This window comes from Carassius gibelio, chromosome A4 (assembly GCF_023724105.1).
Source record: "Carassius gibelio isolate Cgi1373 ecotype wild population from Czech Republic chromosome A4, carGib1.2-hapl.c, whole genome shotgun sequence".
NCBI classification, from domain to species: domain Eukaryota; kingdom Metazoa; phylum Chordata; class Actinopteri; order Cypriniformes; family Cyprinidae; genus Carassius; species Carassius gibelio.
In genome coordinates this window covers 36,218,883-36,235,361 of record NC_068374.1, presented here as the reverse complement: position 1 = coordinate 36,235,361, position 16,479 = coordinate 36,218,883, and the positions used below count along the sequence as shown (strand labels likewise).

General features: G+C 41.6%; 4 protein-coding genes across 6 annotated transcripts in view; 2 read left to right on the top strand and 2 right to left on the bottom strand.

Moving 5' to 3' along the window:
* Positions 1-3,751, bottom strand: part of LOC127971209 (tubby-related protein 4-like) — a 5,456-nt gene extending 1,705 nt beyond the window's left edge. Inside the window, exons 1-8 of the mRNA XM_052574085.1 lie at positions 3,219-3,751; positions 2,263-2,391; positions 2,029-2,190; positions 1,708-1,888; positions 1,493-1,600; positions 891-1,051; positions 357-581; positions 8-256 (exon numbers count right to left, since the gene is read on the bottom strand). Of these exons, the coding sequence (XP_052430045.1) occupies positions 8-256; positions 357-581; positions 891-1,051; positions 1,493-1,600; positions 1,708-1,888; positions 2,029-2,190; positions 2,263-2,391; positions 3,219-3,470 (1,467 nt within the window). The 5' untranslated portion in view covers positions 3,471-3,751. The remainder of the gene's footprint in view (positions 1-7; positions 257-356; positions 582-890; positions 1,052-1,492; positions 1,601-1,707; positions 1,889-2,028; positions 2,191-2,262; positions 2,392-3,218) is intronic.
* Positions 3,747-7,042, top strand: LOC127980382 (probable 28S ribosomal protein S10, mitochondrial). Its single transcript, XM_052585443.1, has 8 exons — positions 3,747-3,902; positions 5,375-5,514; positions 5,601-5,635; positions 5,821-5,860; positions 5,950-6,089; positions 6,163-6,271; positions 6,433-6,522; positions 6,685-7,042. Exons 2-8 carry the CDS (start codon positions 5,443-5,445, stop codon positions 6,748-6,750), a joined length of 552 nt encoding a protein of 183 aa, XP_052441403.1. The 5' UTR covers positions 3,747-3,902; positions 5,375-5,442; the 3' UTR covers positions 6,751-7,042.
* A 1,194-nt stretch (positions 7,043-8,236) lies between these two features.
* LOC127980398 (dolichyl-diphosphooligosaccharide--protein glycosyltransferase subunit 4-like) lies at positions 8,237-8,908 on the top strand. The gene is made up of 3 exons (XM_052585444.1): positions 8,237-8,386; positions 8,624-8,744; positions 8,819-8,908. The coding sequence occupies exon 2, from the start codon at positions 8,628-8,630 to the stop codon at positions 8,739-8,741; it is 114 nt and encodes a 37-aa protein (XP_052441404.1). The 5' UTR covers positions 8,237-8,386; positions 8,624-8,627; the 3' UTR covers positions 8,742-8,744; positions 8,819-8,908.
* A 36-nt stretch (positions 8,909-8,944) lies between these two features.
* agbl5 (AGBL carboxypeptidase 5) overlaps positions 8,945-16,479 on the bottom strand; it is a 12,419-nt gene continuing 4,884 nt past the window's right edge. For 2 of the 3 annotated variants that reach the window (XM_052585431.1, XM_052585429.1), the window contains exons 9-16: positions 16,314-16,479; positions 15,928-16,106; positions 12,652-12,819; positions 10,465-10,580; positions 10,344-10,393; positions 10,176-10,279; positions 9,662-9,752; positions 8,945-9,553 (exon numbers count right to left, since the gene is read on the bottom strand). The exon at positions 16,314-16,479 is cut by the window's right edge and continues 161 nt beyond it. In XM_052585431.1, the coding sequence (XP_052441391.1) occupies positions 9,538-9,553; positions 9,662-9,752; positions 10,176-10,279; positions 10,344-10,393; positions 10,465-10,580; positions 12,652-12,819; positions 15,928-16,106; positions 16,314-16,479 (890 nt within the window). In that variant the 3' untranslated portion in view covers positions 8,945-9,537. The remainder of the gene's footprint in view (positions 9,554-9,661; positions 9,753-10,175; positions 10,280-10,343; positions 10,394-10,464; positions 10,581-12,651; positions 12,820-15,927; positions 16,107-16,313) is intronic. The other variant, XM_052585430.1, reaches the window with a different exon arrangement.

Sequence of the window (16,479 nt, the reverse complement as noted above, 5' to 3'; positions counted from 1 at the left end):
ATCTGACTTGTATAACCCCACCTGCTTTCCCATCAGTCTTTGGGTCCATGATGACAAATTCAGGGCGAAGTTTGCTAATCCTACGGCCTTTCAGAATCGGGACAAGCCCCCCCAGATACTCCAGGTACAGGGTGAAGCAAGGCCCGCCGACCTCGGGGTTGTCCTCGGTGCGCTTCATGGTGCAGTGCAGACGCTCGTTACCTGATGTCGGATAACTAACGAACTCCCGCATGCTGTTGGGATCCGGGATGGGGGGCTGAGGTGAGGAAAGGGTGCCAGAAAAAAACAAATGGGAATGGCATAAATGTAATACACAGAAACAAGATCCGACTGCCTGTAACCTGGAGGTTTTCTACCTTAATGGTGGGAGCGAAGGCAGAAGACACGTATGTGCTCAGGCGAGAGGGCATGCTGAGCTTGACCAGGTCCTTCTCCTCGTGGACCACACCGGCGATCACCTGACGACACAGAAGCTGCAGACTGGCCACGCGATGCTCGACGCGAAGCACGTACAGAACCGGGCCGCTGGCGAGGAACAGACGCGAGTCCCGATGACCCCAGCACAGCGTACTGATCGGCCTCTGAACACAGAAACCAGCGCAAGATCAGAGACACAGTCCTAGATGTGTGAGATCACGTTTCATCTGTGTGAAACGGTAAACGAAAGATACTGTCTCCCAAAAGAAGGAATCGACTCTGAACAGCTGAAACGAGTCACTGCGGGGCATGCAGCATTTCACTTTATGGATTTAAGACTGAATGTGTGCAAACATGATTTAGGACGTAAAGAAACCCTGAGTATTTTGTAGTTAAAGTGACTTACAACAGTGTGACAAAAGCAAAAGTGTGTTCTGGTATTATTGTGTGTGTGTTTATGACCAAACGCTCACCTGAGCAGGTGTCTCCAGTGAGTAAATGTGCTCACCGCAAACATTATAAAACTTAACCATGGCATTTCGGGTGGCTTGGGTGGGGTCAGAGGTCATCACGAGTCTCTCCATCCCAGCTACAGCCAGCAGGTCGCCCTGAGAGCACCACTGCACCACCACATCTGATTTAAACACATGCAAACCAGTGTGAAACACAACTATATAAATAATAATAAAACAAAATACTATGGAAATTACTGAGGACCAGCAGCTGTTTGGTTTCAACATTCTTCAAAATATCTTACTTATAACATGAGAGTAAATAAATTTTTCTAGGGTGAACGGTCCCTTTAAATGTAAACAAAGCTTTAATAAGAATCAGTGTATAATTCATACAGTGAAGTATTTATAGTGTTTTAGTTTTATATTTGCTCATTCAGTTTCTTGAATGCTGCTGCTGCTAAATATACCTTCTGTACCTCGTTTTATTTGTGTTTTTGTTCTTATATTTTGAAATCAGTTCAGCTGTGCTACTCAGACAACATGACAAAGAGTGGTGATAAAACTGATGATATTTTAACACATGGCCCAGCTCTAGACACAGAAATACTACGAGGAAGAACCTTTGAGGCCGGTGCGTATTAACGAGGGTGAGAGGTCATCGTAGTTGTTCATCAGACTGACGTCTCCAGACGTGAAGCAGACGGTCAGCAGCGGCTTCAGACGGGGCACTGAAACAGAACAGTTATAGTGAACACCAGCAGGAGAAGTGCAGCATCTAAACCGGATCACGTGAGGACGCAGAGATCAACATGTGTCTGAAGAGAGCACGTGTTACCCTGCAGAGGCGTGTGTTCGTCCGAGTCCGTGTCGCTGCCGCTGCTGTCCTCCACCAGGAAGCTGGGATAGTTCCAGGACATGCTGGTGATGCCCTCGGCCTCGTGCAGCAGGATATGAGCCAGCATCCTCCCGTGACAGTCCATGACGATCACCTGACCGTCCGCCGTCCCAAACAACACCTGACGAGCACAACACACCTTCAAGAGCTGCACAGGTGAACCACGACTGAGTACTGCAGCTCTTCTTCTTTTACTTGAACTGTGGCTCACGCTGAAATACTTTAATGAAGAGATCTTAAAGCGGTGTAACTGAGCCTCACCTGCTGGTCATCGGGGGTCCAGATCCCACAGCTGATCTGACTCTCCAGGTTGATCTCTGATGACCAGTGGCGCTGACCGCTCACCGAGCCCACCAGCACGAAGCCGTCGCGGTACGAGATCAGCGCCTGCATGCCGTCGTGGGACCAGGTGAAGTCGCTCACCTGCGCAGGTAACAGCAGGTTAAACACGGCTCCTGGTCTCAGGAACACTCACACAGCTGGAGCACGCCTCACCTGAGCTCCTCGGTCATTGACCAGCTCCACTGACCAGCGGCCCTCGTACTGGATCCAGACGAAGATCCCGCCGTCGGTGTCGCAGGTCGCCAGCTTCTGGAAGGGTTCGTTCCACCGCACCAGCACCACCTGCGACCGCAGCACATCCCAAACATGCTCATCTGAACCAAACACTGATCTCTGAGGAGCTTCCCTCACATACACACACACAGAGACACAGACACACACACACGGCTCTCGACCAAGAATATTTGCTCATGATGGGAGCATATATAAAGGTGTATTTGTTTTAGTAAATGAGCGAAGGTTTCTCTAGAGAAGACTCTTGTTCCTCGGATGAAAAGGTGCTTTAGTTTCCTCCATATTTGTGAAATCTGGGCTACACAGGAAAGATAACGCTCGCGGTGTGCTCTCAATGAGCTGCAGACTAAACTAGGCAACGTTTCTTTCCTCCCAAACTACTATTAATAGCGCCGCGGCCTCACTTTCCTGATGATATCTGAAAGAGTTTGTGAGAATCAGAGCAGAAGCAGACGAGGAGACGCGGTGAAGACGCAGCGAGGTTAAGAACAGATTACTTGTCTATTTCCGGCTCTTGATGTGTGACGGACTCCTGTGTTCTGAAAACACACTTTAGTGAAGCTCCAGAGGAACCCAGTGTGAACGAGGAGATCCTCAGCTGCTTCTCTGTTAGCGACGCATCAGATGAGAGATGTACAGATCTCGTTAACCCCGTGATGATGAAAGCGTGATCGATGAGATCGACACACATCAGTGTGATTTACAGCTTTTACACGACTTCAGTGACTTTACTTATTTACCACACAAAGAGCAAATCTGAAGCAAATCCAGCTGTTCGTTTGAAATATTTTAGAACCAAGCAAAACTTTAGTAAAGTATTACACGCTCAGTTTTAGAGTATAGTTTAGAGTATAGAGAGAAGTGTGAGTGCTGACCTCACTGTTGTGTCCCCGGAGGTTGAAGTTGGTGCGCTGTGGGGGGGGGCGGTCTCTGCGGCCGTGGCTGGAGGTGAAGGTGACCCCCACGACCCCCCGGGCGTTCCCTGTGGCCAGCCAGCCCTCCTCATAGCAGCGCCTCCTGCACACGGGCTTCTCCTTCTCGCTGCGGGGCACACGGCCCTTCCAGGACAGACACAGGATGTTGGAGTCGCTGCAGAGGACGGGCCCGAGCTCCACCGCCGCAAACATCCCTGCTTCTACGAGCGGATTCACAGAGTCACCGGCGGGTCCCTGGGGTCCGCTGCTTCACACACACTTACGGCCCACAAGAACAGCATAAAACTAGCAACCAGGCACATAAATTAAGTCACGCCGACCAGCGCAGACACAGCGCGTGCCTTTCCGAGGAATATCGCGAACAGAGTCGGCGGGGATTCACTTAAACAGAGCAAATATCCAGGTCACAGAAATGTTCATGACTTAGCCTCATGACGTCATTACAGCCGGCTCCCCGCTCCCAGTGACGTCAGCGATGGACAGAACGCTCTTCTCGCGTGCTCATTTCATTGGCAGCGCACGTCAGCTGCTCGGCTCCGCCCGTGACGTCATCGCATGAGAGGCGCCGCCGGCCAATCAGCGTCGGGGATTCCTGTAAGAGGACAAACACGAATCACAGCGCAGGTATGAGCGTCACAGACACACTGGCCAATGACGGCGAAGCGGTCAAAAACACACACCTAATGTTATACATGATATATTTCTTACTGAAACTACACGAAACGAAATATGAAACACCGCTGTTCACCATTTTGCCTAATTACTGCATTACACGTGTGATTATAGTTAAAACCAACGCGATTCTTTATCTCAAGAGCTTGTTTACGCGCTGAACATCCATAATGCAATCTGTTCTGTGAGAGATAATAACAGCATTCTGAGAAGTCAGTCTAAATATAGAATAGTAAAAAGAAGAAACTCGAGTCAAGATATAATCTGTGGTTATTAGATTAACAGAAACGTCATTTCGAGGTTGGTATTGTTAGGAAAAAGCGCCTTGGCTTTATTTCTGTCATCTGTGTCTTTGTTAGCTCCGCAGCTACACGCACTTCAGGCGCTCTTCGATGATTTAAAGCTTTAAAGCGCGAGAACCGGATGATGTGGAGGAACGGATCCGGTCCACGGATGATCACGGACCCGAGCGGAGCGGTGCAGCTCGTTACCTGCGCGTGCGGGCGTCAGAAGAGCGAGTTTATAGCGCTGCGGTCTCTGATCCTGCTGCTGTCCGCGGGCCTGCGCTGCTGGGGCACGTGACCACCGCGTGACCGCGCAGACCCCCACCCGCGCTTCACCAGGAGCTAATCTTCAGAACACGTGTATTTTAAAGATTCCACACTAATACGAAAGAATATAAATAAGATGAATAAATAAAATAAAGTAATAAAATAAGTATTAACTGAAAATGTATGGAAACTGTTAAGTGTTTTGTTTTTAATTTATTACGTCTCATGCTTTATGCTTCACGTCTTATGCTTCAAAATGCTTTTTAATTAAAAGTAAATGAAAGCAAAAAATACAAGAAAATGTATTTTTACACTTTCACCTCACATACACCAAATGTAAACCTAAACATTGAAATGCTACAATATTTAAGAAACCAAAACGCCAAATACACATACATTCTGGCATAAATCAAAATCATGACATAAAGTCATAATGAGTTATAATTATTTATAACTTTAAAACTTACTTTAGGACAAAATCGAAAATGTGACATAAAGATTCATGATTATGAGATAAATAGTCGAAAATATGACATCCAAATTAGAAATTATTACATAGTAAGTCGAAATGATGGCGCAAAAGTGTTAAGTATGAGATAAAAGGTTGTCAAAAGACATATTTGTGCGATACAAATGATGATAGTTTATCTAATAACTATGACTATTTTATGTCAGTTTGTTACTATGTAATGGGAACTTTTCTTCTTTTTTTATTTTTATTGTGGCGCAAACTGGGAGAGAATACACAGCTATCTTTTTGTAACTACTGTTAATACCGCGTGATAAATGAGCAGATAGCAGAGGAGTTTTCCACGCATTGTTTTTGTTTTAAGACAGAACTGCTGTGAAAGCGGATAAATTAAATCTTTGCAGTTCCATTCACTGCCAGTGGGGGCGTTTCCCTAGTCTCTCCTCTGACGTCGCTTCCGCTACTGGGAAACATGGCGGCCTGCGTGTCGAGCGTAAGGAGCGTTCGCGTTCTGTCAAAGATCATCCACGGACACTTCCTTCCGGTACTGCAGCCCCTTTCACAAGCTTTATCCGTTACTACATCAACCGAGCGTGTGTTAAACGTTCTCTGTTATGTATTGTGTTGCAGGCTAATGCAGTCCAGCATCAAGCGAGCAGTTCACGGTCAGTGCCTCTCTCTCTCTCTCATGCACACACACACACACACACACACACACACACACACACACACACTATCATACACACTATCATACACACACTCTCAAACACTCACACAGACACACGCTCCTCGGGGAGACGTTGCAGTATTGGTCCTGTGTGTGTGACAGATGATATATGAATGTGTGCAGGTGGCTTCACGGGACTCGGGGCTCGGCGCTGTCTCCTGCGGTGAGTGTGTGTGTGTGTGTGTGTGTGTGTGTTGTGAAGCGGCTGTGTGTGGAATCACTGTAATTACAGGCTCTGAGTGTGTGTGTCAGGTGTCGCTCACTGAGGAGCCGGACACACTCTATCAGGAGCTGTCGGTGCGGGTCAAAGGTCACGACAGGGCAGTGCTGGACAGCTATGAGTTCTTCGCGACACTGGCGGCTCGTGAGCTCGGCCTGACCCTGGAGCGAGCGTGAGTGTACACGAACACGAGCACAAGCAGACGCTCGGATGAAGGTGATGAAGGGCTGTGTTGTGCTTCACAGGTTCGAGCCGCGCAAACATACAGAGAAACTGACGCTGCTGAAGTCTGTCCACATCTTCAAGAAGCACCGCGTGCAGTACGAGAGCAGGACACATCAGCGGTGCATCCAGGTACAGAGAACACCCTACTCTCTCTCTCTCTCTCTCTCTCTCTCTCTCTCTCTATATATATATATATATATATATATATATATTCTTTTTTTATATCTTGTGTGTGTTTAAATATAATGTCGTATGTGTAAGGAAGTCATCACAGAACTGGTTAATTTCAGATGTCCAGAGTGACCGGGTCGACTGCACGTGTTTATCTGGAGTATATTCAGCGTAATCTGCCGGAGGGCGTTGCTATGGAGGTCACCAAGGTAACGGCAAAACAATCAATCAGCTGCTTAACAAATACAGAGCTTCCTTCAGTAACACAGTAACAGTAACAGTGTAACACAGTAACTCACAGTGACACACAGTAAGAGTGACACACAGTAAGAGTGACACACAGTAACTCACAATGCTTGTCTCTTCAACAGACTTCTGTGGAGAAGATCCCAGAACACATTCAGAAGCCGCTGTGGACCGACTGCACACTGGAGTGACCACGCTTCTGTCCACTGAGAACAGACACGCATCCTAACTGTGATTGTCAAAGTGTGTGTACATGTAAACCTTTCAGCAAATACATTGATCTTTTTTACATTATAAATGAAAACGACATCAGCCCTTCTCTTTGAACTAGTATTTATTATTTCAAAACTATTTCAGCTGTTAAAATGATATGCCCCTGTCATTATACTCTGAACGTGCCTCAGATTGTATATCCTGAACACCCTTTAATGAATAATAGAAATTCCTACAATAAAAAATACAATAAATAAGAGTTTCTTTAAACACTGCTGAGGGAGTCTGTGTGCTCGCAGGACACTTATTACAACACATAAAATAAACAGCCTGTACATATAATGAACTATACACTTCTGAATGCAATAATTATGCCTCGTGTGACACATTACAATGCAAAAGGGATGATTGTAACCAGTTATAATACTTATCTATTCAGTGTATCACTTAGAAAATACAATGCATTAAATCACACTTCAACAAACAATTTCTGATGCAAGGTATCTGCAAATATTATAAAGTATGTAAAATATGTAATGCATTATTATCAGGAATGTTATAGTCAACTACAAATAAAATAACAAAAAATATACATTTACTTGAAATAAAATAAACATTAGACGAAAATAAAAATAAAGGAAGAGGACTGCTTCAGGCTCTCATGAGTCTCTCAGCAATATTTCTATCAATAGCTATTGTAAAAGAATGTGTGAGTCTGATAACAGTGATATTATAGCATTTTAAAATAATGGGTTTCTGTTTTAATAAGTGATGGACGACAGGGGGTTTGTGTCACCTGACTTCCTCCAGAAACACACACTGCTGCTCACACCTGCTTTACATCTTCTGCTGAGAGACAAACACAACAGGAAGTGAGGTCACATACGACCTTCGTAAAAATACGAAGAGAAAGGATCGGCAGATCGTAATCGCACAATGACGTCACATATATATGCAATTATATTAAAGCATAGTGTGGATGTTTGACACCTTTAAATCTTATAAAGTGGATAAACTTGGCCTCATCAGCTCACCTTTTTTTTTTTTACATAAACACTGTGAAACACATTAATTTCTCTCCTTCATTCAAGCGTCAGATCAGCAGCGCGTGGCGGTTCAGTCCGAGTCGCACTCTCGATTCAGTCCGGTGTGATGAATCGGTTCAAACAAATGATTCATTTGTGAACCGGATGTCACTCCGAGTTCGATTTTGAATAAATACTGTCCTTTTTAACTTTTTATTCATCAAAGAATAAACTGTAAAAGTATTACAGGTTCTAAAGAAATAAGAAGCATCAAAACTGTTTCCTAACACTGATAATAAATGAGAATATTATGATTTCTGAAATACACTGAAGACTGGAGGAATGATGCTGAATCACAGAAATGAATAACACTTTAAATAATGGTAAAATACACACCCATTATTTTAAAAATAAAGTAAGATTAATAACTGTAAAAACTAAATAAATATGAGTGGTCCGCGAGTTGTTCCGGATGTGACGTGTTCAGAGACCCGTATGAACGTGACGTGTCTCAATCCCGGAAATCAGCAGCGCAGGAGCTTCTCGATCCGCGACGGATTCCTCAAACATCACATAAACAACAATAAACGTGAGTTCTTCAACAAATCAAACTATCTGTGTCTGTGAACGCATCAGGTCTCGTGTCGTTATTTCATTCATCTGAAGCGCAGTGTCAGGACGCAGTACTGTAGAGTTAGATTCGAACACGACACTCTTCAGAGTCACACTGCTGCTGTGTTGCTAGGGTATGGAGTGCTACTGTGTTTAGAGTTTACATGTTCTCAGTGCGAGTGTTTGTGAGCTGCTCTGTCGTCATTTCCTGCAGTGAGATGGTGACTGATGTGCAGCTGGCCATCTTCGCCAACATGCTGGGGGTCTCTCTGTTCCTGCTGGTGGTCCTCTATCATTATGTAGCTGTGAACAACCCCAAGAGACTGGAGTGAGAGGTACACACACACACACACACACACACACACACTCTTGTCTCAGGATCAGGTCTGATCTGCTGTTTCTCTTCCAGATGCTGAAGTCCTCGTTCACCTGGAGGATCCGGACGCCTCCACACTTGCGTTTTACATGAAACTGATGGGAATAAAGCTGTCAAGTGTGAGAGACTGTGTGTGTGTTAATTAATCACAAGTCTGCGTTTCTTCCAGGAATACACATGTACATTTATTGCTTTTTACATGAACAGAGGATTCAGACTCGTTAGTCACCGCAAACCTGTTCAGAATAAACATCTTCAAGTTAGGAAAGCCACTGGAGCCACAGGTTTGCGAGGGTTTGTTTGGTCTGTAGTGTAGCTGTACGATGCTCATGACGAGTCTGTAGACGGTAAACTCCACGCCGCTCTGCTCTTGTGCTGATGAACACCGAGGCTTCACTCAGACCAGCTCAGACAAACATGAAGATTCGCTGAAAATATCCTCCCTCAGTTCATCTGAGATCAGGAGGAGTGTGCGTCTTCATCAGGTTTGGAGAAATGTCTCATGCTGTGGATTATTGTGATGTTTTCATCAGCTGTTTGGACTCTCATTCTGACGGCACCCATTCACTGCAGAGCATCCACTGATGAGACACTGATGCAGTGCTACATTTCTCCAAACCTGATGAAGACACAAACTCAACCTGATCTCAGATGAACTGAGGGGAGGATATTTTGGCTGAACTGTTCCTCTAACACGAGTGTGTGTGTGTGTGTGTGTGTGTGTGTGTGCAGGTGAACAGATCCAGAGTTCCTCAGGTCTGCAGAGATCTGTTGAGATGAAAATCTTTAAGCATTAGAGCACTTGCAATAAATCTGCTGCATTCAACAGCACTGCACCCCCATCCCCCTCACACGTACAGAGTGTGTGTGTGTTACCTGTGTGTGTGTGAGTCTCCAGAGCTCTGACCGCTACAGGACGAGGTCTTCAGACACACAGAAGAACCTTTCGTGTCTTTCCCAGACACTCCTGGAAATAGCAGAAGAGGACACAATAATCAGGATCAGTGTGAACATAACCGCAGGTTTAACCCTGTGAAGCCTGACATTTGAAACCTCTTAACTTAATCGAATCATTACATAAAATATGAAAGAAAATCTGAATACAAGTTTTTTGCTTTGCTCCATCAGACTTTTCTGGCTCATATAGTCTGATCTAGTGAGAATATAGAGGAAAGAACAGCTCAATCTGCTGCAGATGCTGATATTTCTATGATGAGATTCTGCTGCTTGTAAATCAGTGAGATCTTTCTAACAGTAGAGATCAGATACTGACACACAATGATCTGAATATCACTCTCTATCTCCAGTAATGAGATGAGATGTAAAGGATCTGCACATATAACACAGTGACAGAGAGCTGAAGAAGTAAAGGCTCCTGGGCGACTCTGACCTGCCAGGTGTTTCTTGATGCCGGGTGTGATGAGCTTCCACACTCTGAGGCTGGGCGTCTGGGACCCGACCGGGATACGGCTGGGCCGAGGCTGCAGCTCACATCTGAGAGAGATCACAGACTCAGAACCCGTCTCTGTCCTTCATCACACCTGTGTCTGACGCTCACCTGCTGTACTCCACAGATGCCAGGATGTCCAGAGACTCCCGCAGCGGCTCCTGAAAAACAGGCCGAGTGCTGTTCACATCCACCAGGCGTCTGATCATGTGTTTCTGAGCTGATTCTCTACCTGTGACAGCAGCGCCTTCCTCTGCTGGGGGGGCGGGGAGGGGGCGGGGCCTCTGAAGGGCTTGCCCCGCCCACCACACGTCTGTCCGGCCGGGTGGAACTCAGGGCTGCTGTTGCCTAAGCAATAAGACAGACAGTTATAAACAAGTTCCATAGTAACCGTGGCAACAGTGGAAGGAGCCCCTTCATTAATATATGTGACAGGATGTGATGTCATAGAGTGGCATTGTAAAGAAAGGTCACAGAAGCAGTTCAAACAGGATGTTTATTAGAGAAAAGTCAGTTCGGATGCGTCTATCATGTTTCACAAGATACATTTATTAACGAGCACACCATCATGTGGTTTACAGGAGACGCGTGATTGGCTGCCGACTCTTACACATCCAGAGACAGACGGGACGAGAAAAGCACCAGATTACAGCTTCAGCACAAACACACAGTGAAATAGTGCAGAGGAAGAACACGACACAAGCGTCAGATCACGCCATCTTCACACACAGCTCTGTCTGGACGTGTGCTTCACATCTGGAGGTCTGACATTAGCTGAACGAGTTCTGAGCAGCAAAGAACCTCACACACACACACACACACACACCAGAACGAGCGGATCTCACACACACGTCATATTTCACCCCAAACATAAAGAAACATAGAAGAAATTATATTTGTTTAAAAAAAAGTGGAGTCTATTCTTAGGTCCATTAAATATACCTTTTACTTTTTAGCAAAAAAAATAAATAAATAAAAAATAATAATATTCTGTTTTTTTAATTTTTTATTAAAAACAGCATCTTTAACATTTCAAATTTATTAAGACAAATAATTCCATAATACTGCACAATTAAATACAATATATCATTATTTAGCATTTCAGAAGAAAAAAAACACAGGTTTGAGAGGAAAAGGTGTTTACTGTCATGATAATAATGTCCAAAATCTTCAATGGACCTAAACATGTCAAATATATATATTTAGATGTTATATTAGATCTAATCTCTAATTGGTTTTCTTTTGATTTTGATGTGAAATATGATTGAGAGCCACAAACACAGCGAGTGCGAACTCAGAATAAAGGCTTTCAGATGAAGACAGTGCTCACAAACACAACCACATCAAGCTGTGAGAGAGTAGAAAACACACACACACACACACACACACACACACTGATGCTGCAGACCTACAACACATTATTCACTGCTTCATCCTCATGATATACATTCACTCTCAACACAAGAAGCTATAAAGGTGCTGCGGCCTTCAGCAGGTCTGAAACATGTCGTCTGATTCTTACTAGTGTCTGATTTCTGCAGCTTTCTCAAGAACATGATCACATTTCAACCCAAAAGCAGAATGTTTGGTGACATTTTCATGGCAATCTTCTCATTACTGTACTTCAAAGACACACGATTCTCATTACTCAGAAGTAAGCATTTGGTTGCACTGCAGCAATTAAAATCAGAGGTAAATGTGTGTAATGGTCTTTATAATGCATAAAAATAAAAATGATAGAAAAAAAGATTATAGAATGCTTGACTCTCTAAAATAACAGAACTAGTAATGAAAGTTTTTAGTAATGAAAACTAGAAATGCGTTTGCCATGGAAATAATGCTATAAAAAAAAAAAAAACAGTTTTCATTTTCTTTATGCAAATTTTTTGTAGGAATTCAACCATTCAATAGTTATTGTTTATCGTGAAAATAATGCCATAAAATAAAATGCATGCTAAAGAAGAAAACAAAAATGCTACATTGTTATTATTTTGGGCTGAAATGTGCAGTATTTTCTTGAGATTAACTCATAATCGTGTGCAGTTTGAGCTCATATTCAATGAAAATAGAATCGAAGGCCTCATTAACACTAGATTTAATCATAATAAATAAAATCTTTCTTATTAAATGAACATCTCTAATAATCTTTTCAGGTGCTACATGGGAAAGAACATCAAAGGATGTAAAATCCAACATAAAAAATAAGAATAAAAAGAAAACTTCAGTCCACACACACACACACACACACACACACACACAGGCAGTGAGGGGGGTCACTGCGGTGCGGGCCCCGGGGCCGTCCTGCTGTCGCTGAGGTAGGCCTGCAGGGGGGGCAGTTTGGAGAGCAGGCTGGGGCGGGGCATGGCCTGCAGGGAGGGCAGGATCTGAGCCAGGCTGGGCGGCTGGAGCGAGTACAGACCTGCCATACTGATGGAGCAGGGGCCCGGGGCCCCCGAGGACGAGGAGGACGGGGAGGAAGACGAGGAGGAGGAGGGCGAGGGGGGGGGACGTGTGGGGGCCGGCTGCTGCCGCAGGGAGAGCCGCTGGTGCTGATGATGTGGACGCCTCTTCTCCTGAGCTTTAGACTCTACAAAACACAGAGAGGCATCAGACACAGACCACAGCAAACACACAAACACACAGCTAAGCAGCTACGCTAACATATGAGGCTCGCTGCTGCCACACAATTAAAATATTACAACAGGTGATTACAACTATTTACTGCACAAGTCAGACTTCATCTCTATGTCTTATAATTCAGATTAACTCTCATAATTCAGTTTATCTCATAATCAAGAGTTTATATCTCATAATCAAGTTTAAATCTCAATTCAGTTTATATCTCTCAATTCAGTTTATATCTCATAATTCAGTTTATATTTCATAATCCAGAGTTGATATCTCATAATTCAGTTTATATCTCTCAATTCAGTTTATATCTCATAATCCAGAGTTTATATCTCTCAATTCAGTTTCTATCTCATAATCCAGAATTTATATCTCATAATTCAGTTTATATCTCTCAATTCAGTTTATCGCTCTCAATTCAGTTTATCTCTCTCAATTCAGTTTATATCTCATAATTCAGTTTATATCTCTCAATTCAGTTTCTATCTCATAATCCAGAGTTTATCTCTCTCAATTCAGTTTATATACTATAATTCAGTTTATATCTCTCAATTCAGTTTATATCTCTCAATTCAGTTTCTATCTCATAATCCAGAGTTTATATCTCATAATTCAGTTTATATCTCTCAATTCAGTTTATATCTCTCAATTCAGTTTATATCTCATAATTCAGTTTATATCTCATAATTCAGTTTATATCTCTCAATTCAGTTTATATCTCTCAATTCAGTTTATAACTCATAATCCAGAGTTTATATCTCATAATTCAGTTTATCTCTCTCAATTCAGTTTATATATCATAATTCAGTTTATATCTCTCAAATCAGTTTATATCTCATAATTCAGTTTATATCTCTCAATTAAGTTTCTATCTCATAATTCAGTTTCTATCTCATAATTCAGCTTATATCTCATAATCCAGAGTTTATATCTCATAATTCAGTTTATATCTCTCAATTAAGTTTATATATCATAATTCAGTTTATATCTCTCAATTCAGTTTATATCTCTCAATTCAGTTTATATCTCTCAATTCAGTTTATAACTCATAATCCAGAGTTTATATCTCATAATTCAGTTTATCTCTCTCAATTCAGTTTATATATCATAATTCAGTTTATATCTCTCAATTCAGTTTATATCTCATAATCCAGAGTTTATATCTCATAATTCAGTTTATATCTCTCAATTAAGTTTATATCTCATAATTCAGTTTATATCTCATAATCCAGAGTTTATATCTCATAATTCAGTTTATATATCATAATTCAGTTTATATTTCATAATCCAGAGTTTATATTTCATAATCCAGAGTTGATATCTCATAATTCAGTTGATATCTCTCAATTCAGTTTATATCTCATAATCCAGAGTTTATATCTCATAATTCAGTTTATATCTCTCAATTCAGTTTATATATCATAATTCAGTTTATATCTCATAATTCAGTTTATATCTCATAATTCAGTTTATATCTCTCAATTCAGTTTATATCTCTCAATTCAGTTTATAACTCATAATCCAGAGTTTATATCTCATAATTCAGTTTATCTCTCTCAATTCAGTTTATATATCATAATTCAGTTTATATCTCTCAAATCAGTTTATATCTCATAATTCAGTTTATATCTCTCAATTAAGTTTCTATCTCATAATTCAGTTTCTATCTCATAATTCAGCTTATATCTCATAATCCAGAGTTTATATCTCATAATTCAGTTTATATCTCTCAATTAAGTTTATATATCATAATTCAGTTTATATCTCTCAATTCAGTTTATATCTCTCAATTCAGTTTATATCTCTCAATTCAGTTTATAACTCATAATCCAGAGTTTATATCTCATAATTCAGTTTATCTCTCTCAATTCAGTTTATATATCATAATTCAGTTTATATCTCTCAATTCAGTTTATATCTCATAATCCAGAGTTTATATCTCATAATTCAGTTTATATCTCTCAATTAAGTTTATATCTCATAATTCAGTTTATATCTCATAATCCAGAGTTTATATCTCATAATTCAGTTTATATCTCTCAATTCAGTTTATATATCATAATTCAGTTTATATTTCATAATCCAGAGTTGATATCTCATAATTCAGTTTATATCTATCAATTCAGTTTATATCTCATAATCCAGAGTTTATATCTCTCAATTCAGTTTATATCTCTCAATTTAGTTTCTATCTCATAATCCAGAGTTTATATCTCTCAATTCAGTTTATATCTCATAATTCAGTTTATATCTCATAATCCAGAGTTTATATCTCTCAATTCAGTTTATCTCTCAATTCAGTTTATATCTCTCAATTCAGTTTATATCTCATAATCCAGAGTTTATATCTCTCAATTCAGTTAATATCTATCAATTCAGTTTATATCTCATAATCCAGAGTTTATATCTCTCAATTCAGTTAATATCTATCAATTCAGTTTATATCTCATAATCCAGAGTTTATATCTCTCAATTCAGTTTATATCTCTCAATTTAGTTTCTATCTCATAATCCAGAGTTTATATCTCTCAATTCAGTTTATATCTCATAATTCAGTTTATATCTCATAATCCAGAGTTTATATCTCTCAATTCAGTTTATATCTCTCAATTCAGTTTATATCTCATAATCCAGAGTATATCTCTCTCAAATCAGTTTATATATCATAATTCAGTTTATATTTCATAATCCGGAGTTGATATCTCTCAATTCAGTTTATATCTCTCAATTCAGTTTATATTTCTCAATTTCAGAGTTTATATCATAATATTAATATCATTATCTTATAATTCAGTTCATATCTCAAAATCTTATAAAGACATAAAACAATGACAGTATATAAATAAAAGCAGGTTTGGGAAACGCTGCACTAAACACAGATTGAGTTCCTCCAGCACCAGCTTGTGATGTTCTTCATAATAAACAGACACACAGGGTTTAAAGAGAGTTTCCCGCTTTGTAATTACAACTGTTTGGAGGTGTTCATGTGCATTCATCGTAAATATGATCAATCCGACATGATCTGAAAGCACCATATCCCACACACAGATAAGAAGTGTGCTCTGACCTCTGACGGGCCCCAGGCTCCGGTGTGAGGGCCGCTGTGATGCAGGGCCAGACGTGCTGCAGCCGAAGGTGAAGCTGGGAGAACTCTTGAGCTGAGGAGACGTCTGCCGGCTCCCGGGAACGCTGCTGTTACTGCGCGTCCGGATCAGGGAGTTCTCCGAGGCAGACATGCTCAGACTTCTGAGAAAACACACAGCACAGCGGGAAAAAGCTTCGCATCAATACATCTGTTCATATGCCTGGTGTAAAATACGAATTTGCAAAGAGATAAAAAGAAAACTGAACAAAAGTTATTAATGAGTCAATAAACACAAAACTGAATGAGTTCAGCAAATAAATAAGTAAATGTAGAACACATGAGATGACTGATGGGTTAAGCGTTCTCACGCAGGTTTGGGCGGGCTGCTGGACTTGGTGGTGTTCCTGCGGTGGTTGGAGGCGAGGCCCTTGCTGTTCCTCACGTGTTTGAGGATGGAGGCGCGCAGGTTCATCAGACTGCTGTGTTCAGACAGAACCAGCCGTGGCCACGGGTTACACTCCTGCATGTCCAGCG